Source organism: Aulostomus chinensis, chromosome 18 (assembly GCF_037954235.1).
Source record: "Aulostomus chinensis isolate RoL2024-O1b breed Wild chromosome 18, RoL_Achi_v1.0, whole genome shotgun sequence".
NCBI lineage: Eukaryota > Metazoa > Chordata > Actinopteri > Syngnathiformes > Aulostomidae > Aulostomus > Aulostomus chinensis.
Window position 1 is genome coordinate 15,785,436 of NC_141337.1, and position 27,089 is coordinate 15,812,524.

At 43.2% G+C, this 27,089-nt stretch overlaps 2 protein-coding genes across 4 annotated transcripts; both read left to right on the forward strand.

The window, feature by feature from the left end:
- Positions 1–1,885: 1,885 nt before the first annotated feature.
- ptx4 (pentraxin 4, long) lies at positions 1,886–6,312 on the forward strand. Of its 2 annotated transcripts, none has more exons than XM_086184784.1 (4): positions 1,886–2,197; positions 2,609–2,781; positions 3,052–4,058; positions 4,186–6,312. In XM_086184784.1, the coding sequence occupies exons 1-4, from the start codon at positions 1,970–1,972 to the stop codon at positions 4,887–4,889; spliced, it is 2,112 nt and encodes a 703-aa protein (XP_086040910.1). In that variant the 5' UTR covers positions 1,886–1,969; the 3' UTR covers positions 4,890–6,312. The 2 variants fall into 2 exon arrangements, with proteins under 2 accessions (XP_086040910.1, XP_086040909.1); XM_086184783.1 differs by having other exon boundaries at positions 1,887–2,197; positions 2,603–2,781.
- Positions 6,313–7,244: 932 nt separating this feature from the next.
- Positions 7,245–25,913, forward strand: clcn7 (Cl-/H+ antiporter 7). Of its 2 annotated transcripts, XM_086185140.1 has the most exons (25): positions 7,245–7,483; positions 9,274–9,354; positions 10,885–10,950; positions 12,010–12,075; positions 12,218–12,350; positions 12,802–12,911; positions 13,328–13,408; positions 13,543–13,605; positions 14,245–14,328; positions 14,525–14,618; positions 15,587–15,651; positions 15,776–15,892; positions 16,394–16,448; positions 16,545–16,605; positions 18,227–18,368; positions 19,584–19,677; positions 19,809–19,990; positions 21,016–21,067; positions 21,239–21,366; positions 23,334–23,419; positions 23,560–23,692; positions 24,202–24,261; positions 24,356–24,532; positions 24,647–24,727; positions 24,847–25,913. In XM_086185140.1, exons 1-25 carry the CDS (start codon positions 7,370–7,372, stop codon positions 24,931–24,933), a joined length of 2,412 nt encoding a protein of 803 aa, XP_086041266.1. In that variant the 5' UTR covers positions 7,245–7,369; the 3' UTR covers positions 24,934–25,913. The 2 variants fall into 2 exon arrangements, with proteins under 2 accessions (XP_086041266.1, XP_086041267.1); XM_086185141.1 differs by lacking the exon at positions 9,274–9,354.
- The last annotated feature ends 1,176 nt before the right edge of the window (positions 25,914–27,089 follow it).

Below are 27,089 nucleotides of genomic sequence, written 5' to 3' on the forward strand. Positions count from 1 at the left end.
CTTATCCATTCAGGTTCCACATTGGGTGAGAGGCGGGGTTCACCCTGGACGGGTCACCAGTCTGTCGCAGGGCCATCAGGAGCAATTAGGAGCTCAGTCCCTTGCTCAAGGATATTTGGACATGGTCACCGGGGGAAGTGAGGATCGAACCAGCGACCCTTCAGTTGCTAGACGACCACTCTACCTCTCTCTAAACAATGACTGGAAGTATGGAAGTAAAAGACTGGCAGAGCTTCAAAATAAAATTGAAAAGCTGTAGTGCAAGTGAAGGCTGACTGTTGCGTCCTTCACCCAAAAGTGGCTCTTCAACATACGTCAGGAAGTGAAACTACCAACGAGTGCATACTGCTCCCTTATGAAAGGAAGTAACTCTCAGTACTAACACGTGGTGGTATTTATACTCATTCATCCTCAGACTGCAGTTATGAGCAAAGTAGCGTATGCATATTATTTTCATCACTCAATTTTTCAAAGCAGACCTGCTAGTCTACAATGTTCAGGTCCCACTGAGGAACAGAGTGTTGTGAAGTAAACCTCAACAACAGGAAGTGCTAAGCGTGGCTCCTAACTGTGGAGGACAGGAAACTTCATGTCAATTACGTTAGCGAGAACTCTCACAGCAAAATAGGGATGTGCAAGTACATGATCCACTCCACGGGTGTCACTGAGTCAGTCAGCCAGACGTGTGTGGACAACTGCTGTTTGGATTCCAGCCGTCAGAAAACACGGAGAAGAAGCCCCGGCGGAGCCCTGCAGGGTACTGATATTGACAGAGTGAAGCACGAACACTGAGACAGAGGACCACAGATTCTCCTCATGTAATAGCAGCAGTTAAAGGGTGATCAGAAAGGTTGAGTAGAAGTCACATGGCAAAGTGAAAAAGGAAGGATGACGTGGAGGAGGGAGGGGTGTTTTTTTTCTTCTTCCTACCTATACCCTACTCAGTGACGTGCGGTCAGGGGAGGCAAGTGAGGCCGTGCCTCACCTGACATCATGGAAAGAAAAAAATGTAAATTGAAGAAAATAAATGTAATTATTGCATTTATCCTTTGATTTGTACTATAAAGTTATTTTGCTTTTAACTAAACCAGTTTTGAGTTATTTTTTATTCAAAATCACAGATTTTTCATATTTATCGTTCAATACTGAGAAGAGACGTGCGGTGAGGCACCAGGCAGCTGAGCCTCACCAGGGATTGCGCAATGACTCGGCTAACTGTGCTGCGTGCTACGCAGGGAGCCCGTATTGCTGTCTCTTTCTATGTCGCTATTAAAATGTTCAAATACTTTTGCTATATAAACGACATTTCTGTAGTTTAGCTGATGAATATAATGTATAGTGTTTCTGCCGAAAACTGTATGTGTGTGTAAAGTGCTTCTTGTGCTGTTTGATTAAAGTGCAATAATGTCTGATACAGGAAGGAAACTTTCAATGAATTTTGTTTGTATTATCCAAGAAAAACAACCTCATAATGACATAAAAGTCTGCAATGATCTCTGGCCAAGGTGATTTATAAAAAATAAAACAAAACAAAAACAGAAATCCAAACAACTCCAAAACTGAGCAATGGGTCCAGAGTGACAAATGTAACATTGAGACCATGAAAGAAGGTAATTCTCATAGTGACGCAACAGAACTTTTCATTACTCTAAACTGACACTGGCCATTAGCCAGTACTTTGTTTCAACATGTTTGCTTCTCTCTTCTTCCTCTTCATTTGTGCAGGAGAGAATCTGTTAAATCGTTCTGCTTCTCAGCTCCCCAATGATGTTGGGGGGGAAGAGGAAAGTATGTTTTTATCCTCGCCAGTAGGTGTGCTTTTGTGTGTGTGTGTGTGTAAGCATGCATTTGTTTGTTGTGTCTCCATTTTGTGTGCGCGCGTGTGTATTTGTGTATATGTGTGTGTGTGTGTGTGTGTCTGTGTGTGTGTGTGTGTGTGTGTGTGTGTGAAGACCAGCCCTTTGTAGCTATGTGTCTTTCTCATCTGTGCTCAGCTTCACTTGTTTCACCTCCACACTTTGAAAAGAGGATACAGGCTCACAGCTGCTTCTATCCCCTCCTGCGCTCCACCATGGGCGGCCTCAGGCCCAGCCAGTGGCCCCTGATCATGATCCTCATGCTTCTGATCCAAATGCAGCCTGTACAGGTGCAGAGACACGACCCTCTGTCCCAGAAACTGAGACGGCTCGGTGAACAGGTTGGTAAGAATCTTGCCCTGTGTGTGTGTGTGTGTGTGTGTGTGTGTGTGGGCGGGGGGGGGGGTTCAGGGTAGCTGAAGCTATGATGGTTACATTCACTCATCAAACAACATTTAATTGACTTAAGCGTTGCGTTTAGCTCTTGACTGTGACTCACCATTTAGCTTGAGTTTTGGCCCTTCAAGGGCACGCATTAAAAATGTGTCAGCATGATTATCATTGTTCCTCCATCACATAGCAGGCATGTCATGGTCGTTTTGCAGTCTTATTGTATAAGGAATAGGATCGATTTTACCTCATGATTTTTGAAGGTACAAAAAGAATTCTCTGATGGCATATCCTTTTTTTTTAAGTACTGTATAATGCAACAGTGATGACTGCTCAAGAGATTTCCTCTCTGATAGTTCCAGCAGTTCCAGGCACTGACCCAGGCTCGTTTGGACATGATGGTCATGAACCAGAACAGAAACTCTACCAGGGGGCTCGAGAGCCATGTTCAGGCCCTGAATAACCATTACTACCACATGTCAAAGGACCTTGAACACCTCAAGCAGAGCACGACACAGGAGATAGAAGGTTTCAGGTTAGACCTCTGATAAATGGTCACTATCTTAATGTGTTTGTGGTCTGTAAACTGGATTAACTCAAATAATAACAAGTATTTTATCCTCAGAACTTGGTCAAGTTAGGGTATGGGCACTGCTCAAATATAGAATTGTTGTATACAAACATTTCATGTCAGCCTTTTACTGTACGTAAGGCATTATATTTTGCTTCATGTCAATATACCCTCTGTCTATACCCCATTCAAACTGACAATATCATTTTTTCATGCTTCTTATCGTCATCCAAGACAACTGAATAGGAAACTGGAGAGGAAGAGCAACCGGATGGAGGGACGTCTGGCTTTGATGGAGAGGAACTTGAGGGAGAACCGCCGCCAGACACAGAAAACTGTTCTTGGTGAGGAGTTCTCCAATTTCACCCTAGAGCTCCAGAGCCAAGAGGAAAGACTGGCAGCCCTTCAAGTTCAACGAGACGAGCTGCTAATCGGTCTTAAAGGGTTGCACGACTCCTTGAAAAATCAGGAACACCGTGTGACCCGCTTGGAGGGGCGGCTTGGTGAAATCCTTCAGATGAAGGGATGGGGTAACACCCGGGATTCGGAGAAGGTGGGAGGGCCCCTTAACTCTCACATCACACCTCTGCAAGACTACAGCCCGTACAGGAGGGGCCAGACTGACGTAGCAGGGCGACCTGGAAGGGTTGTTACAGAACATACTCAACCCAGACCAGCAGGCATCAGGAACTCCCCTCAGCTGTATCAGCATCCCACAATGTCAAAGGACCAGAAACCTCAGCTAGCAGCACGGACACAAGTCCCATACCCAAACTCACATTCAAAGTCTATCGTCTATCTGCCACAGCGTGAGCCTGATGCTCACCGTCCCCAGTCACAGATTCAAGTCCAGGCTCAGACACAGCCTCTCCAAATCCAGCAGGGGCGGATACAGTCTCACCATCAGTCACCCCAGCTAAGATCATATCCTCAGAAACCCCACCAGGTCCACAACACCAACCTCCCCTCTTGGCTTCAGTCCCTGTCCAAGATTCAAAATCTCCCTGAACCAAATAATGAGAGACAGAGCAGGACCGGACTGGGGACTCAACAGCCTCAAGCCTCAGATGTACTTCCTCAGGTCCAGTCTCAGTCTCATCGATCCAGTTTAAGTTGGTTGGATGAAGGAGAAGAGGAAGAAAGCAAGTCAAAAGTGGATTCTTCAGTGATCCATAACTTCCTCCAGCTTCCTCTGAGGCACAAGATCCCAGCACAGCCACCCCCCAAGAAGGATGCAACCAGTGAGTAAATATCATATCTGCAGTGGGAGTCGCCTAATGTGTTTCCAGTGGTGTATGTGTGTTAATACTCAGGAGAAAGAAATACTGTTTTTAACCCTTTCTACCCCCTCTTGTCTTCTCTTTGCAGTCTGTAATGTGGACTCCATGCTTCTCTTCCCCTCAGCCTCTGTGGAAAATTATGTCACCTTCTCCTTAAGTCTTCCAGACCTTCCTGAACTTTCCGTGTGTTTGTGGCTCCGTGTGGACACCTCATATGTCGGCACACTGCTCTCCTATGCCACGCATGACAATGACAACCAGTTAGTTTTGTACGGACGCAACCCCTCTCCTTCATCCTCCTATGCGTCCTCCTCATCTTCTCCTCCATATCCCTCCTCGTCTTCCTCCCACTCTTCTTCACATTCTCTGGACTTTGTCATTGGAGACCCTACCTTTCGTCGTCTCCCTGTTAAATCCCTCCTTGACTCTCACTGGCACCACCTCTGCATTCTCTGGTCTTCCATCGAGGGACGTTTTTGGCACTACAACGACGGGCGCCTCACCTCCTCAGGCTCCAGCTTTAGAAAGGGCTGGGAGATTCCCGGAGGCGGATCCGTGGTACTAGGACAGGAGCAAGATAATGTTGGAGGGGGATTTGACCCTTCAGAAGGTTTTGTTGGCTGGGTTGCAGGGTTCAGGATATGGAATAGGGTCCTGACCTTGTCAGAGGTAGAAGGGATAGTCGAGGGGAGAGGTGTACCTCGAGGGGTGGTGCTTGGCATGGAGGATGTAAAGAAGGTACATGGGGAGGTGCAGCAGGTGGCATGTGAGTGTTTGGAGCACTGTGTCTGATCACAAGTGTGTTTGCCTATCAAATACTCAAAAGGTGCCGATTGTTTTGTTTTTTACACTGTTGTATCACTGGGCGGCACGGTGGTGCAGTGGTCAGCACTGTGGCCTCACAGCAAGAAGGTTCTGGGTTCGAGTCCCGGCTCAAACATGGGATCTTTCTGTGTGAGTCTGCATGTTCTCCCTGTTCCTGTGTGGGTTCTCTCTGGTACTCCAGCTTCCTCCCACAGTCCAAAGACATCAAGAGAGGACGAGGCTGATTGATACTCTAAATTGACCGTAGGTGTGACTGTGAGTGTGAATGGTTGTCTGTCTCTGTGTGTTGGTCCTGTGATGGACTGGTGACCCGTCCAGGGTGAACCCTGCCTCTCACCTGAAGGCTGCTGGGATAGGCTCCACCCCCCGTGACCCTTATCAGGAATAAGCAGTAGAAAATGCGTGGATGGATGTTGCACCACTTTTTTGTGACTCCAGTATACAGCAAGTGCCAGCCATTCACAATTAGCTTGAAGCTTATGCCGTTCCATGGCAAACAACTACAAAAAAAAAATTAAAAACTGTCCAAAAATGTCCACTTTCAGATCTCTCTGATTGGGCGCTACCATGAATGACCATGGAGGACTGTGAGCAAGATGGTTCGAAATAATGCACTTAACCAAAACATTGAACAAGCTTTGAACCGGAAGAGTTGCAGTGAGCTTGTTTTTAGCTCGACTCAAAGTGTTTGTGTTGACAGCTGGATAAAAAAGATATGCATCACACCAGATGACGCACTTATGGACTGACATTTTATTACAGTTTTGCTGTTTTTTGGGGCGCCATTAGCTTAAGGCTAAATATATATGTTGCTGGCTCTTGCTGCATTCTGGACTCAAAACAAAAGTGACGCAGCAATGAAAAAAGGGAGCCAAATTCACGTATTTGCGAGTACTTAAAAGAAAAAATACACCTTCGGGGTGAAGTATCTCTTTAAGGGGATTCATTGGAAGAGCGTGATTGCAAAAACAGTTTTCTTGCTGGGCTGCCAGTTAATGAAGAGACGGTGTGCACTGGTGCCTGTTGACATTGTGTGTGATTGCCAGACAGTCGCACTATGCAGACTATCTTTGGAAACATAAACTCAGTTTGATTCACCTGTCAGTCACTGACATGGCTATAGACTAATAACAGTATATATTTGTCAAAATGAATTAACTGATGTTCTGTTGTATCTGTATGATAATGTAGTTTAGTGACACATTTTAGTTCACTATCAAACACTATAGACACTAAAGCTGATCAGGCCTCACCATTTTTATGACTCAGTAATCTGTGCATCAGTTTATGTTCAAATCTTAAACTTGAACGTTTTCTTTTTCATTGAAATAAATGCCTGTTTGTTAGCATTATGATAAAATGCCTCCATTATCTCATAAAATGTGTTTTTAATCAAATCATTTAATAAAGTCATAAAAATGCAATAACTATAGTATTTTGTGTGGCTTATTTAAAAAAATATATGTACGTTGCTGCAGGTTAACCTTGATTGAAGCTGGTTTATAAAAGTGTTTCCGCATATTGTGGGAACAGCGTCACGTCTCAAGAATTTATGGTGGTCAAAGATCAAACACAAAAACTGGTTGTTTTAAATGGAGTGAGTTGAGAAATAAACCCTTAAACAAAACAAACTAGAGGTGGGGTTCCTCACATCCAGTACAACTGTGAATTTTTTTGCTGCAATTGAGTGAGCTATAATTTAGATTTCCCACCACTGATTAAATAATAAATAACACAAACTTGATGAAACTGGTGTTTTTGTACTTAAGAGTTTCTGACCAGAATTATTTAAGAGAGGATTTGGGTTAATTCTTTTGATCTTAAAATGTCATGCACTCCTTTTCCCTCATTCAAAATTCAAGAAACTGATTAGATTTTCCATCTCACAGGTTAAACTGCTGAACAACATGTCTTCTACTTCACTTACACGTACTTGAGTCGGCAAAATAATGGAGCAGGCTTGGCTTCCAAACTGTTTTTGAATGGAGGGGTACTTAAAGAATTTTCCCACTCCCATTCTTAAAGCCAAATCAGCTACACACACACACACACACACACACACACACTCGCAAAGATAAGACCACATGACACTTAACTTTATATTGCCATTATGGTTATAAATTGTTATGTTGGAAATAATTATCAAGTAATATAAAATTAAAGTGTAAAAAAAAAAAACAATGAAAAATTGGGATTTTAAGTGGAAAAAATGCTGATCATAAAAAGAAATAGAAATTATAATAATTATTTAATTAAAATGACAAAAAAAGAACTACAAGTCCCAGCATCCAGCGCATCCATTTCTGGGCTTGCGCGCGAGCTTTACTAAAGCGTCACGAGTTGCAGGGATGACCATGGGGAGCTGAAGAGGAATGGCAGTAGCAAGCTAGCAGCAATTAAGGAAATAACTCAACGACGGTACGAGGGGCGAGCCACCGGGGGCCAGCATGGCTAACATCACCAAGAAAGTGTCATGGTCCAGCCGAGCCGACGAGTCCGGGGCAGCAACGGAGGGTACTCCGTTACTGAACGGCTCTGAGAAGCCCAAATCATCCAGACAGGTAGAGCTAGCATGGTGGCTAACAGCTGTTGGCTGCTGCAATGACAACAAGATGCTGTGTCATGGTTTATTAACCACCAGAAGCTTTGACTTGAGTCACGGTTTAAACGCTGCATGGCTCACGGAGGCTTGCGAGGAATTTCGGTGCATTGTGAGCAACAATGGGTTACTTTGTGGACGTGTTTTCATGTCTTATGGCTTAATTCACTATTGGGCTAGCATGCATTGACAAGCACTGTTCAAGGCGAAAAGTAACTTAATGCAAGTAACTGAATTAGTGTCAATTACACAATCTACATGACGCATGAGATTAAAATCAGTAAGCTATTAAAAAATCAAATAAAATACTTTCAGGAGCGTTTTTTTTTTTTTTTTAATAAACTAACGTTAGTTCTTCCATTACCTTGCTAGCAAATTTCCTCGAGGCAGGTTTAGGAAAAGAAAATGCGGTCAGATGGTGCAGTAACATACTTCTAGGATAGTCTTTACTCGAAAGAACCACGATTATCATGTAAATGTTTCGATTTGGAATGAAACCATTGGAGGCGACAAGGTACTGCAGGTAATATCGTCACGTGATTATATTTTGTAAATAGGAAAAAAATTGTAATAAAATGACTCGCACCTATAGAAGAACGATTAAAACTGGATTTACAGAAGTTTGCTGTCCAGCTAAAATAGAAACCCACTGGAAATTCCAGCTTCCTTATTCCTCTTTCATATAGTTTTTATCTTTGTCATGCAATCCCAAACACACTCAGCGATTTTGGGCCAAAAAGAAAAAAAAAAGGAACATGAGGCACACACACACTCCTACGCAGTTTATACAATCACATTTTGAATCTGTTACAGGCCTTAGAGTAACCCAGAATATCAGCAGCACCAGCAAAGACAAGTAAATATGTATATTTGACTCTCAAATGTAGTTTTTAACTGTTTTTCATCAGATAAGAAGTAACTACTTAGTTCTGACAACAAATGAGTCACAAAATTGCTGTATTTTAAAGAACATTTATTTGACTGTAATGTCAATTTTCTGCATTGTCCCCGTTTGCTTATTTACACTTTATACTAGGTAGTATTGATAAGTACACACATGAATGATGTTTTGAACTTCTTAGTGGACGGTGCAGACATTTTTTTCTTAAATCAGCCTAGTTTTTGCAGATATCGACCAATTATAATCATCTAAAAAAGGAAAAAAGAGAGCCCGATGATAGTTACAGTTTGTCAACAGTTTCTTTTTATTGTCATTCTGTGTGTTGGAGACTATGATTCAATCTTTGCTCAGCTGTGTGTCTTGCAACTGTAAAACATCCCTCCAGTTACAGAATCAGCATCACACAACTACAAATGTAGTCTATTAATTATTTTATATGGAATGAAGGGAAAAGGAAACCTTCATTGCTTTGTGCGTTAATGTGATTGTTTCTATTTTCTCTCTGTAAAACTGAGAGCTAACCGACCTTCCCTTTGTGTTCCACTTGAATTACTGTTGCTGTTTTATTTTCACTCCAGTGGAGTTGTACTTTCTCTTTATTTGAATATTGGTAAATTGGAAAGTGTTATTTCTGCCGCTCCAGTAGGACTTGGTAATATTCTGCTGGCCATGGGAGTTCCATAACAATCTGCCAATTGTAGCTGGATATCAGAATGTGTTAACACGACGTCCTACAAATAGCTCAACATGTCCCCATATATATATATATATATATATATATATATATATATATATACACACACACACACACACACACACAATTTTTCTGTTGCTGTCTGTGACGTCTGTAGCTGGCTGGAGGAAGCGGTGGTGTATTTCAGATAGGCAGACTCAGCACGGTGGATTTGGAGGAGGAGATGACATCAGATGAGGTAAAGCCCGAGCTTGAACACTGTCTTTCTCTGTGTCTGTCGCCCTTGTCAATCAAGCCATCACTCCATCTGAAATCTTTAGTTAGATCCATCGACTTAAATCCACCCACAAGCCAATCAGAGGGAAGTGACCCGATGATATCTCCTGACAGCAGCATACCAAACAGGACACCGGGGGATTTAATGGTTGTCATTTCATGACTATGAATCACAGGCGTGTGTGTCAGGAACACATAAATCTAGTCAGCCAGTGTTTGTGAGGCAGTGGCAGTGACAATGTACCAAGTATGCATTTTAAGTGACAGTTCTTTTGTTTTTGTTTTTTAATGTACACCTACATGTAGAATATATGTGATGCAGTCTGAGATCAGGTGGAGGGGCGTATTGGTACTTAGGTTTGGCTGTCGAAGGCAGGAACGATCGCACTGAAACAACCTGCTGATGAGCCTGATCAGCTCAACAACCGCCGGCTCGTCCGTCCAGTGTGCGTGGAAGCGTGTGTTAGGACTTTCTGGTTCCTGCTGTGATGCATTGTGAATCATGGGCTGCTGAGAAAACTCACTGTGTGTGTGTGTGTGTGTGTGTCTTTGTAAACTGCAATTAAAATGTGAGAACCGCAGATAGTTTTCGCATTTCATGCAGTCATGAAAAACCTAGTGATGCAATCGGATATGAAAATGGATATTTCCACGTCTGGAAAAGCTTTTTAAATGTCCACGATGCTCGAGAGGTACAAAGATATCAAATTCAAATACACAGTTTGTGGATGGCATTAGCATTTTAGCATAGCCTAATCGTACCCCCACAGCTTCTAAAACCTGCAGTTCCTCTTCAGTGTATTCTGGTGCTGCATGAAGTCAGCACTACCATTCACCGTGCCAAGCTAACTAGCGGTCGGCAGGTCTGTGAGGGTCTCGACTCCCTCACGAACCCACAGAGGAGAGAAGGGTCTCTATTTTCCTGTTCGGCTCTGTGAATTCCCCCAGAAGTTGGCATGTTACTACAGGCAGGTTACTGAAGAGTCTCAGTGTCCAAATGGAGGCTAGGACTTGTCAGTTTGTGTGACAGATTAATTTAGTTGAAGCTCTTCATACAGTTTCATAATGTGCTGTCAAACAATCCCAGAGATGCCAAAGAAACCACAGCAGAGGTCCCTGGGATGTATTCTTGGATCCCAGAAGAGAAGCAAAAGTTGGTGCTTCAGACTCCAACCAGCGTCCCAGAGCAGTCATGTGACTCTCAGCTCAGTTTGTGACTTGATGCATGTGATTTTTCTTTTTTCTTTTTTTTCTGTTTGTCTGGAATGTTCTCTTTAGAAGGTTTGGTTCTGTGTGTGGGGCCACAGCTGTGTGACCCAGGCCCTCCTAACACTGCATGTGAATGTACTGTAGCTGACTTGTATGCATGTGTTTGCTGTAGCATTCTCCACAACACTAATCTCTCTTGCCTTAACTCACAGCTCTGGGGTCAGTGATAAGCATAGGTCCTTGTTGCCATGGTAACCGGTGTCATCTGCACTTTTCTCTGCAGGACTCTCCAAGGGGGCGGCCTAAAGAAATCCCTCATAATGAGAAGCTGCTGTCCCTTAAATTTGAGGTATAACTCTCATTTGCTTCAGTTCATATCACGGCGCCCTCTAGCGTCCAAGAGTGGGACGACATGAAACAGGAGTGAATGAGGCGATGTCGCTAAAGTGCCGATTTATGTAACAATAAAGATTTCTCACAGGTGCTATTTCTTGTAATATACTCAGCTCATGTTTTTTTTTTTTTTTACTCTATAGAAGAAAAGAAAAATCATGTTTTTACTTTATATGGTTGGTGTCCAGGTTGCTTTCGAATTTTGGGATGATTAAACTTAATCGGACAAGTTGAGGTAATTTTGGGATGATTCAAAAGTTAATTTTTCTTTCAAAATTACCACAACTAGATTGAAAGCTTGAAATTCTAAGGCAAGAGGGACATTGACTATTAAGTAAAAATGGATAGAGTTTTTTGTTTTGTTTGTTTGTATTTACAGTGGACGGCCACCATTGATTCGTTCTTATTTTTAAATTTAAGATACTTGGCACATTGTTGCGATCTCCGTCGCTAACTGATGCATTTTAGCCAAGTGGCCTGATCTGTTCCATGTTTGCGACGCTGCTCTCACGAATAATAATCCTACAATATCTATCAGGAATTTTTTCACTTAAGTATTTTTTTTATCAACTTTAAAATAGTGTTATGTCTTACAAGCTGCTGTTTGTGTTCCTGGTGACTCTTTCCTGGCTGTCAAAGGAGATGTCGATCAGTCTCACAGAACATGTCGCTGTACAAGATTGTGACGTTTAAAAAAAAAAGAAAAGAATATACTACATTTTGAACTTTTTGAAGAAGTTAGATGACCATTTACTGGATCTATAAACATATTTAGATAATTGAACCCCCCCCCCCACACTGCCTTTTGTTGGCTGTAAATGGCCATTTTGTCTCATCCCGTTTTTCTGCACCGTGTGCTTTTTTTTATGAGGATTTTTTCAGCATGATAACCTTTACAAATGATCAGTAATTTGAATGAATCAGGCGATTTGTGATGAGACAACGTGTCCCTTTTTGCTTTTATCTCCATGTTTAAATTCTGTGTGTGTGTGTGTGCGTGTGTGTGTGTCTCTAGAGTCTGGACTATGATAACATTGAGAACCAGCTGTTTCTGGAGGAAGAGAGGAGGATGAGTTACATGGTGAGCGGAGCAGGAAGGATCTCATATACTGAGTGTATACGTTCTCTTGCCTTCCTTGCATCACCTGTGGTGGTTTGTCTTGATACACCCTGTTTTTCCTGTATCTCCTGTGTTCTTGTCTCATGTCTCCTCTGTTCTGTAGGGTTTCCGCTGTCTGGAGATCAGTCGGTGGGTTGTGTGTGGTCTGATCGGCTTCCTGACGGGCCTCATCGCCTGTTTCATAGACATTGTTGTGGAGCAAGTGGCTGGAATCAAATACCAGGCTATCAAACAAAGTATCCTTATATTTTTGTGCACAACACACTGAGATAGAGCGACTAGAGCAGTGACAGTGCAGTAAACAGAGGAATACATTTAAGATCAGACTTCTGACCTTTGTGGATTATTTGTTTTGAATAGCTGATAAAGGAACACCCCGCGTGTCGTGTTGATTGATCCTGTTTTGAAGTGCAGACAGATTTACTGCCTGTAGATAAAGCTTTTTAACTACCATCTTTTCTTATTTGCTGGAATAAGGACTTTTTTTTCATGCATCACTTTTTTTGGGGGGGGGGGGGCAGGCTTGTTTTATATCTGTGGAGTTGGTTGGATTTGTTCTTTTTGCAAGTGTACGATGGTTACCCATCCCCCCCTCCGCTCACAACAGCTACCCTCACCCCTGATTGATTAACAGTTTAGGAATAGCACCTCTAAACCTTTCCTTGACCTTTAACCTCCCCCCCTCAGACATCAACAAGTTTACAGATGTTGGTGGCTTGTCGATCTCTCTCATCCTCTGGGCCGTTCTCAACTCGGCTTTTGTCATGGTGGGGGCCATCATAGTTGCTTTTTTTGAGGTGAGAGGTCTTTTTGTTGATTACCACGAGGTTTGCAAACACAATACATCTTTTTTATTTCAGTTTTAGCGTGTGAGTTTTGTAAATTCCCCAAGTAGATTTAGAAGATGTTACAGAAACATTGTGTTGAGTCACACTCACTAAGTCACATTCCTGACTTGCGTTGTCAATCAAACGGATTTGGACTTGTAAATTCCTAAGAGACAGCTGCATGTCTGAGAATTTCTCTCTCCATCGTGTATCACTCTGAAAATAAGAAGCCTTCTCTTTTCGTGCCACCCTGGTTAAGCACTGTGTTGTCGTGCCAGTGAGAGATTTTAACCGTATCCAGGAATACGCACAACATTCAGTACACACATGCAGATCTGACTCCTGTTTTCATAAATAAAGCAGGTCTCACCACCTCCCTCTTTCAGCCAATAGCAGCAGGAAGTGGAATTCCTCAAATCAAATGTTACCTGAACGGAGTCAAGATTCCAAGAGTGGTTCGACTCAAGGTACACGCACACACATCACACACACACACATACGCACACACACACACACACACAATTACATGCAAACACGCACACATGTCAAATACTCTTCACATATGAAGGAGCTTTATGTCTTTATTGGCTGTCTTCCTCAGACGCTGCTGGTGAAAGTGTGTGGCGTTATCTGTTCAGTGGTCGGTGGTCTTGCAGTTGGAAAGGTGAGCAGCGTAAACCCTCTAAACCTTCGTTTGCATCTTCAGGTCAAGGGTGTAAAGCGATGGGGTGCACCCATCTGGGGATAACGCATCACAAAGTTCTGTTGAACGTTATCACCTCCACAGTAGGGCTTGCTCAAAGAGTTGAGTCAAGGTTATTCTTAAAGCCCATTTCATACTACAAGCGCAGAGTCTACGTGGTTGAAGAAATAATAAAAAATAGTTGTCACACATGAACAGTCACATACAACGAAAATATTTAATAACTTTAAAAAAAGGCACTTTCTCATCGATAACAATTGCAGGTCTCATTTACTGCCATGTTAACTCCTTGTGCATTAATTGGCAAATAAAAAAAAGTTTTACAATATGTTCAATGTAAAATATTGATGTAGCCTTACAATTTAAAATGGATAAAATCTTGTCCCGCTGTAGAGCAGCGCGCAATCCCTGTCTCCTCTCCCATCAGAGTCAATCTCTGGTCTTTGAAAGGGTTTTCCACCATCACCCGACCCTTTTTACAACATCATTTTTGCTTCGATGGTATTCATTGACTGTATATGATCATAAACTTTTGTGTAAATAAAAAATTTCGAAGAATTCCCTCTCATATCTGTCTTGTTTTTACCCACAATCCCTCAGGAAGGTCCCATGATTCACTCTGGTGCTGTTGTCGCTGCAGGAGTCTCCCAGGGAAGGAGCACCTCTTTAAAAAGAGACTTCAAGGTCAGAATTCGGATTTTGGAGCCTGAGAACCTGAACAGTAGATTAGGTGTCAAATTGATTTCAAGACCATTTCATCAGAGCATTTAACTACCAGATGACTGCATGTTTTTTTTCTGTAGATTTTAAATTTCAATGCAATGATATTTCAAGCGTGCTAGACAGATTTTTACCTGCATGCGTGTGTGTGTGTTTGTAGATCTTTGAATACTTCAGGAGAGACACAGAAAAACGAGACTTTGTGTCTGCTGGAGCTGCCGCAGGTGTTTCAGCTGCATTTGGAGCACCAGTTGGTAAAAACGTTTAATCAAAGTATAAATGTGTTCTTTGTTGTTAATCTGCTTTAATTTTGAGGGCAGTTTAGCTCCTATAAAGCCCTCAGAAGAACAGTATGGCTGCATGCCTTAATCAGCTTTAGAGCACTTGTTGTCCGAGAACATGGAATCATGTTTCCTGTCAGCGTCAGCGCTGCTTGGTGAGTACTAGCTGTATACTGATACGATACTGATGTTCATCGTGGGAAATGATGGTGATGCGCGTGTGATAAGGGACAGATAACTTTACTTCTTCATCGTAGTTGTTTATTGTTGTTATTCCTTTCCTGGATCTGAAGAGTTGGGCTGATTTTAAAACCGCTTTAGAGGCCGACTAAAGCCCCTTTCACACTGCACCAAAAACGCGGGTTAACACAGGTTTTTGGGCACTCTGAAAGGGCTGACTCGATATTTCGACCTGCGTCAACCGACTCACCAAGCAACCCGGGTGTTTAGCGGCTCGGCTCGGCTCGGCTCGGCTGCAGTGTGAAAAAGGCAACCCGCGTTGACACGTGTTTTTCAGTGTGAAAAGGGTATAAGTGAGGCCTACTCCGACTGAGTCCTCATATTCATGTATGACCGGAGGCCATTTTCCAGCAGTCAGGCTTGACTTGACTTTGACTTTTGACAAAAATGCAAAAGACGCAACAGCGTAACAATAGACTTAACAACACTTCCCACCATCTTTAGACATTAAAAAAGAAAAACGGTGATAATCGCACTCAGCTGGGTTTGTTGTTCAGGTATGTAATTGCTGAGGGAATCAGGCTTCTTCCAAGGCGGGCCCTCCTGCACCTCAGGGCCCTGTACCTGCACCTTGAGCCTGATGCCAAGTATTGGCACCAATTTGTTATTGACTGAAAGTCTGTGCGAGCTTCAACTCAGTCAATTAAAAAGTGAATCAGGTAGTTTTGATTGGTAAATAATTGTCTTTCTTTGGTCAACAGGTGGTGTTCTGTTCTCTCTAGAGGAAGGAGCGTCTTTCTGGAACCAGATGCTAACATGGAGGATTGTGAGTTGTGATCCTGTCTGCACCCTCTTTATAAAACTATGACTGATTGCATGAGTTCATAGTGGATCCATAAGAATCGTTGAAGTGTTTGCATTCCCTCCTCTCCTTCCTCTTCCTTCCGCAGTTCTTTGCCTCCATGATCTCGACCTTCACCCTGAACTTCTTCCTGAGTGGCTATCACAACAAATGGGGTGAACTCTCCAACCCGGGTCTCATCAACTTTGGACGCTTTGAGATTGAGGTGAGAAACCTTTCAATGTCGGGTGTATTATTCCAGTAAAGTTGGAAAGGGGTGGAAAGTTTTTGTTAAATTTCTGCAAAAGATTTAGAAACATTCAATTGGAAGTAAAGGGAATATAAAGTAGGGCAGTTCATGTTGATATGTGGAATTATCAGGAATAAACGGGACATAATTTATACTAACTGTATTTAACTGCGTTCTACCATCAGATGCACAAATTAACAACATCTTTCATGTCACTGCAGGGCCTTCGAAGTCCCGCCCTCTGCATGCACTGACAGTCCATTAAAGTTCCACTCAACTTTAAAATGTCTCTGACAGATGTTTGCTTACATATGTTCTTATGAAATATCTAAAAAGAATTATATTTACCTCTTACATGACAAGGAAAATACAGTCATTATAAATTATGCCCAAATTTCCAGCTTGTTCCAGTGGTGGAATTATGCAACCCTAGTCGTTAGTGACTAAAAAGCATGATGCAATTGTATCATTTCTCAGAGCGTGGAATATAATCTCTATGAGATTCCCTTGTTCATCGCCATGGGAGCTATAGGTAAAGCATCTTTTTCCTGGAAATACTCAGATTATTAGCTTTTCTTCGTGTGTGCGTACGTGTGTTTTTTTTCACAGCCCTAACTTTCCCCTGCAGGTGGGATGCTGGGAGCTCTGTTTAACGTTCTCAACTACTGGCTGACCATTTTCAGGATCAGGTAAGGTTCTCATAGACACTTGAACAATTTACCTGGTGTATGCCAACAAAAACAAGACATGGTAGCATACCAATATTTCCCCAAGCTGGCTAAAGACAGGGTAGAGTGCAAGTGGGGATTTTTCTCCCTTGGGTGCTCTAATCAACTTGTCAAAGACCTGACATCTTGTTACTGAAGTGTTAAGTAATCATAAAGTGAGAACAGGTACGATCACTGGCAGCTGGGTGATGTGGGAGGAGACTAAGTTACCACTTGTTCCTTGTCTGGAGGAGTACGGTTACAATAAAAATAAAACAATTTGTGTGTTAAAGTATTTACAACTTGGGTTTTTTTTTGTTTTTTTTTGTTGCTTGAAGGTATTACAGCCTCTGGCATGGAGGTTTTTTGTTGTTTTTTTTTTTTTTGCTGTTTGTTAGCAGGATTATGCAAAAATTGTAGTTGGATTCCTGTCAATGTATGTTAATACCCTGTTTAAAGTATTGCATTAGAAAAGACTCGAGGAAAAAAAAAACTGCAGAAGCCCTTCTGTTCACTTAAACGTTCACTGGATCTACAACTATCCTGATATTCATAAACTTTTTCTTCATCTCTGGACATCACGCAACTGGGCTTATATGAGCTGATACTGAACAACAGTTACAACTTGTCCAACACAAGGTAATTCTTCAAGAGCTCTTACTTTTCACTGGTAGACAGCTGCTCCTCTTCTTCCCCTGGTTTTACAGCCACAGCTATGAATTGCATCGCCTATACCACCACCTGACAACATCACAATATCTATTTTCTTTCCACCAACCAGATGACAGCACCATGCTGAATGTACATCTGCTTGTTTTAGCCACAGCTCCCTTAAAGATAGCTTGACAATGACATGGAAGCGCAGCCTACGAGGCCTATTTTTCTTCAACATGGTGGAAGGGTACAGCACGGCCCGAGGAAGAACTCATTAAATTTGGGGAAGATGTGTTTAACTTAACTTAAAATGGCATTTGATAACGTAAGGATTGATTGATTTGAGGTTTGCACTCTGCATGTCTTCTAGCTGATTACTGGTCTCATTCAGACTTCATAGTATTTGGACTACGACACATCTTTTGTTATTTCTTTTTTACAAGATGTAAATTGGAAACCATTATGATGAGCTATTGTGTGGACTTGAAATCAAGTTTAATCTGTGTTCAAGGTGGTTTAGCTTGTAAAATATCACGTCATGCTGTGAATACAATCAATGTGGGTACGTTTTAATAGTCGGAGCCGACATTTGACAACAGCAGAGTAGTTGTTGACATGATGTGTAGATGACCTGACTGGGCTGCCCTGACCAGGGAAATGCCCTCTTGTTGTCTCACTGAATGCGGGTGTGTACTCGTGTCTCATTTGATCACAATAATAAAGATTCCACTTGATGTCAATATGGCCACGAGGTCACGATGCATCTGAGGACAGATCCAGCAGATAAGCTGGTTTCCACTCACTCAGTGTCATGCTGCTCGGTTGTCTTGGGACTTTGTGAAGTCTGCTGCTGAAAGAAAATGAAGACTTGGTCTTTGAGTTTATTTGAATACAACATTGGTTTGATAACTGCATTGTGCTTTTCTCTGTGTGTGTGTGTGTGTGTCAGGTATGTCCATCGTCCCTGTTTGCAAGTAATGGAGGCCATGTTGGTGGCTGCAGTGACTGCAACAGTGTCATTCACCATGATCTACTTCTCCAATGATTGTCAGCCTCTGGGGCCAGAGCACAAAGAGGAGTACCCACTGCAGGTACTTGCATACACAGGCACTGATTCTGAAAATATTCAGATGGTTGTGAAAGCTGAGGATGAGTTTAGGATTTTTTGTTCTACCTTTTTAGTTATATAGTAACATGCATATATAAAAATAATAATGCAACACGTGTTACTTGACTGATGTAGATTAGGACCTTTTGCGCTGAATGTCTTTCAAAGTGAATCTTGTTTTTACAGCAAATAGTTAATAATCAGATCTGTAAATGTTAGTAGTCCGAAGAGTCTGATCAAAGCGGGAATGAAAATCTCTTAAAGCCTTTTAACTAATCCATGTGGCCCACTAAATTCCATCCATCCATCCATCTTCTTCCACTTATTCCTGTTAAGGGTCGCGGGGGGGCTGGAGCCTATCCCAGCAGCCTTCGGGCAAGAGGTGGGGTTCACCCTGGACAGGTCACCAGTCCATCACAGGGCCAACACATAGAGACAGACAACCATTCACTCTCACAGCCACACCTACAGTCAATTTAGAGTATCAATCAGCCTCGTCCCCTCTTGATGTCTTTGGACTGTGGAGGAAGCTGGAGTACCAGAGAGAACCCACACAGGAACAAGGAGAACATGCTGACTCACACACAAAGACCCCATGCTCAAACCAGGGCTTGAACCTGGAACCTTCTTGCTGTGAGGTGACAGTGCTGACCACTGCACCACCGTGCCGCCCACCCACTAAATTATACATCAAAAAAATATGTGGATCATGAATCAAACTTTGTTTTTCTCTCCTAAACAAGGAGCAACAGCAACGTATGATTATAGGCAAAGCATAGTGTCGTAAGGAAATGCTTAAATCTCACAATTCATGTTCATTTTGATATAAAATAAGCCAATTATTGGGAGCAACATAATGTTGCAAGTCATCCTCAATCGTGTTTGCAAAGCTGATAAATGACCCCGAGACCCTCTGGCTGTTGGAGTACTAAACCTGTTTAGTTGACTAACCTTCATAGAGTTCAGCACTCGTTCACGGCAGTGCTGGTTGTGTCTAGCTGGCACATTCAGTTGAACCGACTTGTCCACGCTCATTTATGGTAGTGATGAACCTGAGGGGTCTTGAACTCAACTCAGTGTTTGTTTATTACTATATAGAATAAGAAAATATAAGAAATAAAAATATATAGAATAGAAAACTGATAGGAAAAGCTGTAAGTATCTGTTTCTCTTTTCTCATCTGTTCGGTTCGTCTTAGTTATTCTGTGCGGATGGAGAGTATAACTCCATGGCAACAGCCTTCTTCAACACTCCCGAGAGAAGTGTCCGCAGCCTCTTTCACAACCCACCAGGTAAGTGTGTGTGTGTGTGTGTGTGCGCGCGCGCGCTTGTGTGTTATTTCCTCTCACAGCTAACTTGTAGCAGCCAGAGGGCAGCGTGATGTTAAAGATGTAACCTTCCTGTCCTCACTTCCCTTGTGAAGGATCCTACAATCCTCTGACCCTGGGCTTGTTCACTCTGACCTACTTCTTCCTGGCTTGTTGGACCTATGGCCTCGCTGTGTCTGCAGGAGTCTTCATCCCATCTCTACTAATAGGAGCAGCTTGGGGGAGACTGTGTGGAATACTGCTGGCTTCCATCACCGCTGCCACTGGATCAGTTACTGTTAGTGTTTTAGTGTGTGTGTGTGTGTGTGTGTGTGTCTGCACTGCCTTATTTCGGTCCCAACATTGACAGAGAGGTTACATAATAATTGATTTTAGTTAAAAGTTAGAATCAGTTGTTCTCCTTCTGTGACCAATGCTAACATCTAGTTGCCGTATTATTGGAAAAGTAAATGTTTAGCCACAGCTTGTTTCTCAGATAACTCCTGATGCTCCAGTTTGAGGTCCAAATATTGGTGACCTCCATACTATGATGACAAACCTGGAAAAATCATGGAATTTTTAAATGGTCTTCAAATAGTTTGAAAAATAAATGACTCCTGACAATCTTAGAGAAGTTGTGGAAATTGGTTTGACAAACACCTGAATATTAGAGTAAATGTGTTTTGCTTAAGTTTGGGTTGAGAAAACGTCTTTAGGTTCACAATGATTTTCTCGAATACAAGTTTTTGTTGCATCAAACCAAGTAGCTCGTCATTCATTTAGAACTTAAAATGGTCAGTTTGATCACAGACTTGTGTTTATTTTGTGATGTGTAAAGGGACGTTTCAGAGAATGTTACTTTCACACACCTGTGAGCTGGTTTTCATGACTACACAGAGATTCATTGGTAAATTGTGTATGAATCTGCTTCGTCACTGAGGTGTGCTTTTATTTTCTGCTTGGGATGACTCAAGAACAGAATCATGATATAAATGAGAGTTTCTCCATCAGCCAAAACTTCTTTTTCACTTAAAGAGACTCTTTGTTCTGAAACCACAGCGCCCTCTTTCTGTTTGAGGCTGTAAAACGGAAAAGAATACTATCTTGTCAGAACTCCAGAGGAGTACCAAAATCCAAAATAGAGCACTTCTGTAGAGAATGATGGGTAAACTGGATGAGCTGTTTAGCTGCCGTCATCACTTTGTGGTTGTAAACATCACTTAACTGTCTCCCGGCTACTTTGAGTCATAGCTTACTTTGCATCAGTTTGTGTAAATAACTTGTTTGGCTGCAGTGTTTAATCGTCAGGACGTGTTCTTTTAGATCTGGGCCGACTCCGGTAAATACGCCTTGATCGGAGCAGCAGCTCAGTTAGGTAAGAAACTTGAACCTCCAACCTGCAACATATTTAAGTGTTTCTTTTTAGACTTTTGCAGGAAAATCACAAGTCTTCTGGCGGAGATGTTAAATATTCAGTCAACCATTTGCTATCTTTCCAATATAACTTCTAACCAATCAATGTCAAGTCATGCTGTGGTTTGTGCAGGAGGCATTGTGAGGATGACGCTCAGTTTGACCGTCATCATGGTGGAGGCTACAGGGAACGTCACGTATGGTCTTCCCATCATGCTGGTCTTGATGACTGCCAAGATTGTTGGAGACTACTTTGTTGAGGTGAGCAAAGGGGCTGAGCCACACTGGGCCTCCCTCATTGGCTGATGACCAGTTTGTACTGTGCTTGCAATAGAAAACGTGAAATATATTCAAAATGTCAGTATTTATTTGCATGAATTAAATAATTAACAGGTGAGTAGGCTGCTCCAGGGATGGTTATTTTTAGTTGTCCCTCAGTTCATTTGAGCGTTGATCAGGAGCCTCTTTTATAAAACTTTGTGTTTTAGTGTAGATGGGGTACGGACGAAACACAAAAACATCTTGATTCATAAAACCATGTGCACAAACGTCCTATGTAAACCAGTCTACCTAGAAACGTGTGCATGTGAAGCCAAGCTCACATCCCGCCCCAGACACACCCACATTCAACCTCATGTGGTCGATTCAGCCGGTGAATCTTGAATAAATCAAGTCAGCTCATCAGTGGTTCCTCGTGGTGACTCATAGCAACAACCTCGAAGAAGAGCTAAAAAAAGTGGGCATGGGTGTCACCATGATAGTCATGTTCACAGCCACGGGACTGATGTATACACTCCATAAGTGACACAGTTCCTGTGCCTGTGGCGGAAGGTGTGCGGTGGTGCTGCGGTGTGTCCAGTGCATCTGACAGTTGATGTTCACTGGAGCGATTTTTACCAACCAAAACCACATGAAAAACCGTAGGGTTGCTTGCATAAGCGAAGTTCACTGATTAGCATGAGTGAGTATCTCACTATGGAGAACACACCCTGTGTGACCTCATCAGAAGCTTTAACATCAACGCATCAACTGGCGATGTCTCTATCAGGAGGGGTGGGACCCCCAGACTCCCCTCCCTCACTACATTGAGGGCTGACATTGTGTCAGTCTTCATTCAGAACAAGCCTGCCTCTACCTCACTTCCACAGGAAGGAGGGTTGTCTGGTGAGACGCTCACTCAGGCAAGGCAGCTGGTCACCCTTCCCAAGGTTGCGTGTACTGTTCGGATAAGTCTGTAGTGCGTGAAGGACATGCACCCGCCAATGCTCCTCAGAAGAGAGGCAGGGGATAAAAAGTAGACAGCTGAATAGGTGAGCATGATGCCTAAACGTTTGGGATGAAGGTTGGGTTCGGCCACAGAGTTCCCTGGGGAGAACTCTGTACGTGCATGATACACAGGAAGGGCGTGGGTCTCGTCTGTCTGCTTAGCTGAAGCTAAAGCAAGCACTCTAAGGTAGTCGTCAAAGACGGCACTTTAACCCAACCTCCTCCAGTGACTCACAGGGGGAACAGGTGTGGGCATTCAGCACAGTGAGCAGAGCCCATGTTTGGACCAACAGCCTGGACACAGGAAACTTCCTTCATGCATCTGTCCTAAACTGACACACCAAAGGGTTTTGGCCCCCAACATGGGGGTGGTGGTGTTCCCATCAAAAACCAACATGGCAAACTCAAACAGCCGCCAGATAGAAGTGTGTGTGTTCTTGTACTTGCTACATATTGAGGACTAGAATACATATTTAACAACAGAGCGAGGACATTTTTGGAAAGTGAGGACATTTTAGCCGGTCTTCACATCTTCAAAGGTCAAGACTTGGTTTTAGTGTCAAGGTTAGAATCAGGTTCTGGTTAGGTTTAGGGTCAAGGTTAGGGTCAGGCAGGCAGTAGAGATGGTGAGGTTTAGGGTCAAGGTTAGGGTCAGGCAGGCAGTAGAGATGGTTAGGTTTAGGGTCAAGGTTAGGGTCAGGCAGGCAATAGAGATGGTTAGGTTTAGGGTCAAGGTTAGGGTCAGGCAGGCAGTAGAGATGGTTAAGTTTAGGGTCAAGGTTAGGGTCAGGCAGGCAATAGAGATGGTTAGGTTTAGGGTCAAGGTTAAGTTTAGGGTCAAGGTTAGGGTCAGGCAGGCAGTAGAGATGGTTAGGGTTAGGAAGAGGGGCTCAGGAATGTATTACATCAATGAAAGTCCTCACAAAGATATAAGTACGTGTGTGTGTGTTCTCCTGATTCAGGGTCTGTACGACATCCACATTAAACTGCAGAGTGTTCCCTTCCTGCACTGGGAGGCTCCTGCCACCTCCCACTGGCTGACTGCCAGGTAGGTTCCTGCTTATCGATGGAAAAACCTCAGAGCATCTTGATCACATCCACCCATGGGTGTGTCGTGTAAGAGAACTGTGACGTGTATCACCAACTGGGTTTCTCACCATCACCATCCTCACTGTCCTCTATTTCTAGAGAAGTGATGAGTTCACCAGTCACCTGCTTGAACAAGATAGAGAAGGTGGGAACTATCGTGGACGTCCTGAGCAACACTTCCACCAATCACAATGGTTTCCCTGTGGTGGTGCAGGGTGCTGGTGGTGATGAGGTATGATGTAACAGATTAAAGACCTGCTCGGATCCACTGTGGCTTAAAAGGCTCTAAAACTCCTCTCCAAATACGTGTGGCACATTTAAAAGTGTGTTGGGGCTTAAAGGGAAAAGCCACAGGACCAACTTACTGCTACTTAGCTTAGCACAATGATAATAGTAAAAGTTAGTAAATTCCTTTGAATTGAGCTTAACTTAAGGCGTAATTTTAAGCAAAGAATTACTTTTGATGACTTTCAACCAGTAGAGGACAGTCACTACAAATTTTTATGACCCGTATTTGGAATTCAAATATGGTGCTTTGGAATATGAGGATTGGGACCTGAATCAATCAGCAGCGGTAAACACAGCACGCAGAGCAGCAGATCAGCTGGTTTCAGCTGCTGTTTCTCTTCAAATCAGCAGTAAAGTCGCACCACAATGAAGTACGTGGTGTCGGGGTCAGGGTGGCTCTGGTTCTGAAGCCAACAATGATCCCTCCCTCTTTTGCTCTTCTCTCCTGCTCAGCCAGCAAAACTCTGTGGCCTCATCCTTCGCTCTCAGCTCATCGTTCTCCTGAAGCACAAGGTGAGATCAGTCAGAGGACCAGGACGTTGCCCGCTGTTCGTGTGTTCTGTCTTCAGACTCCTCACTGGTGATGCATCCTGCTCTCTCCTTTCAGGTGTTTGTGGAATTAGCCCGGTCCAGACTGAGCCAGAGGAAGCTCCAGCTGAAGGACTTCAGGGACGCCTACCCCCGCTTCCCCCCAATCCAGAGCATCCACGTTTCCCAGGATGAGAGGGAGTGTATGATGGACCTCTCTGAGTTCATGAACCCAACACCCTACACTGTACCACAGGTAAAACACACGACGGACACATTGTGCACTGATCTGACTTTAATTTCATCAATATGACTTGAAATAAGTCACAAAGTTGTAAACCACACCTTAAATGAGGCGGTTTGTTTGCAGGAAACCTCTCTGCCCCGAGTGTTTAAGCTGGTCAGAGCACTGGGACTCCGACACCTGGTGGTGGTGGATGATGAGAACAGGGTAACTGGTGTTCTTCTCACGCCTCCTTTGTGTTCTTGTCTTCAAACAAATGTGCTCACACATAACTGATGGTGGGAGGATGGGGATTATTCTGACTACGCCTTTGTGACCCTCTACAGGTGGTTGGATTGGTTACCAGGAAAGACCTGGCCAGATATCACCTGGGCAGGCATGGGCTGGAGGAACTGCAGCTGGCTCAGACATAGTACACAAATACACACACACACACACACACACACACACACACGTCATCTATGGAAAAACTCTCTGAAATAATGCATTCCTCCTCCCCCAATCCTAACCTCGATTTTCACAAGTGCCTAAAGGTCAAGAGGTCATTGTTATTTTGATACCACAAAAAAAAAATCACCATGACAACCCAGTTTGTGTACATCTTGATCCATAGCCAGTATCTACAATACCTGGCCCTGATACACACACCTGCTCCGACACAGTGACCAGCTGCGATCACAGTCGGTTTAATGACGTTAACCAGTGCGGTACCTTCACCTTTCCAATAACAAACCGAATCAAAGTTAAGTCTTATTTTGCGTGTTCATGTTTTTTACTGGGATTAATCATGTAAAAGTCCAAATAACACGCATGAAAGCTGGGGGAGAAGAATCTTCACCCCCTCTGCTTCATCAGGCTCTCCTCCGTATCCCAGTGGAGCAATGACCAGGTGATGCCTTCGTGGTCATCTTGATGCATCACACCTGGAATAATTCAGATCTGTCATGGACATTAATGAGCCACTGAAGGTGGTTTGCAACTCCATTTAAGGTCACTGTCAGTTTAGTATTTTGTGTTTTTTATGTAAGTTGTGTTGCACTGAATGAATGTTATTTATTGTCAGAGTTGAATATTTGTTCTGGCCGTTAGGAGTTGGGCTCTTGACAGGGTTGGCACTTCGACGACAACTGAACAAACCCTTGAGAGGCGTCACATTCAGAAACGCATTCAGATTAATAATCCTTTTATTTTGTCCACTTGTAAATCTAACTTTGTCTTCACTTCTCACATTTGTTGTCTGTCCACACTTTGTTTTTTACTCTGTTCCTGTCTCATGTGTCATCTGTCCTGTTGTGTAATTCTAGATGTTAAAGTATAGACTACACTCTGTTTTATACCAACTGGATACAACTTTCAAGAAGTAAAAAAAAATAAAAGTGATCATTTGTTGGAAGAGTTGTGTGTCTGTCTGATCAGAAGAGACTGAGAACTTCCTTTGCTTCCTGAAACCAATATCAGACCAATCAAGTCACCGTTCTGTTAATGAGTTAATTTAATCTGACACAGTCCTCACTGAATTTAAAGTCTCTTTTTTCAAACAGTACAACTGTCACATTTCTAGAGGTATCATTTTTAGTTTTCCATGTAAAATAAATGCTTTTTAAACAAAAACAATTTATTATTGAACTGCATGGATTTTTTTTTTTACATTCATATGCTTTGTACATTTAAATATTGATTTTGATTTAGGAATATTTATCGCCAATTTACTTTACCATATATTAATGATTAATATTAAATGAGACCTCAATCCAGACAGGAGAATTAAAAAACAACAGTTCTGACGCACCTAGCAACCAGGCGCTCCCTCACAGCCCCGCCCATCCTGAGATGACTAAAGTATAAAAGGAGGCAGCGCGTCATCAACGGTCACTTCGCCTGATCCGCTGGGAGTCACTGACCGCAGGAGGACCCACAGAAAGTTTCAGGGGATTCATTGAAAGAGTTTCCCAGAGTTTTTCGGAGCTTCGGCGCCTTCAGCGACCCACGGGGAGCTTCAGAGCGGTGAGACCAGACCCTCCTGAGTCTCCCTGCTAAAAAGTCCCTGCAGCTGATACAGCGTCTCCACAGTGGAAGCTCAAAAGGAGGACGGCAAAGTTCAGTGCCCCGCTGTATTTTCAGGTTTAGGGTACGAAAGGAGCCCTGCACCATTGGACTGGAGCTGAACGCTGCACCACGTGCCCTGTCGACTCCACAGCGCTGCCCCACCCTCAAGGGAAAACACAAATACGGCTGTGCGTGGACTTGATATATTTAAGATAAACAAGTGGGTTTGGAGAGAGACATCATGGCGAAAGCTCATCCTGTCCGGGCGACATGCACTAAACTTCCTACTGTTTGGGATCTCATCCGCGCCGAAACGTTTCCAGTGTTGCTTGTCAATGTGCTGTTGGACGATTGCTTGACGGAGAGAACATGGCTCACAAAATGAGACTGAGTCAGGTCCTAAAGAGGCTGCAGGAAGAAACGCTTGCATTAGACAGTGAAACATCAAAGAGTTTTCTAGGATGGTCTTCTGTTCCTGGGCCACTGAATCTCAGCAGATGATGTCACGCGGGACCCAGGCAAG

What these genes read in the sequence shown, in the direction of transcription:
- clcn7 (XM_086185140.1), top strand. Translation starts at nt 7,370, where the DNA reads ATGGCTAACATCACCAAGAAAGTGTCATGGTCCAGCCGAGCCGACGAG. An exon ending in AGATGCTAACATGGAGGATT is followed by an intron (nt 15,652 to 15,775) that starts GTGAGTTGTGAT and finishes TTCCTTCCGCAG; the next exon opens with TTCTTTGCCTCCATGATCTC. An exon ending in TCGTTCTCCTGAAGCACAAG is followed by an intron (nt 24,262 to 24,355) that starts GTGAGATCAGTC and finishes CTCTCCTTTCAG; the next exon opens with GTGTTTGTGGAATTAGCCCG.
- ptx4 (XM_086184783.1), top strand. Translation starts at nt 1,970, where the DNA reads ATGTGTCTTTCTCATCTGTGCTCAGCTTCACTTGTTTCACCTCCACAC. An exon ending in TGAGACGGCTCGGTGAACAG is followed by an intron (nt 2,198 to 2,602) that starts GTTGGTAAGAAT and finishes CCTCTCTGATAG; the next exon opens with TTCCAGCAGTTCCAGGCACT. An exon ending in CCCCAAGAAGGATGCAACCA is followed by an intron (nt 4,059 to 4,185) that starts GTGAGTAAATAT and finishes TTCTCTTTGCAG; the next exon opens with TCTGTAATGTGGACTCCATG.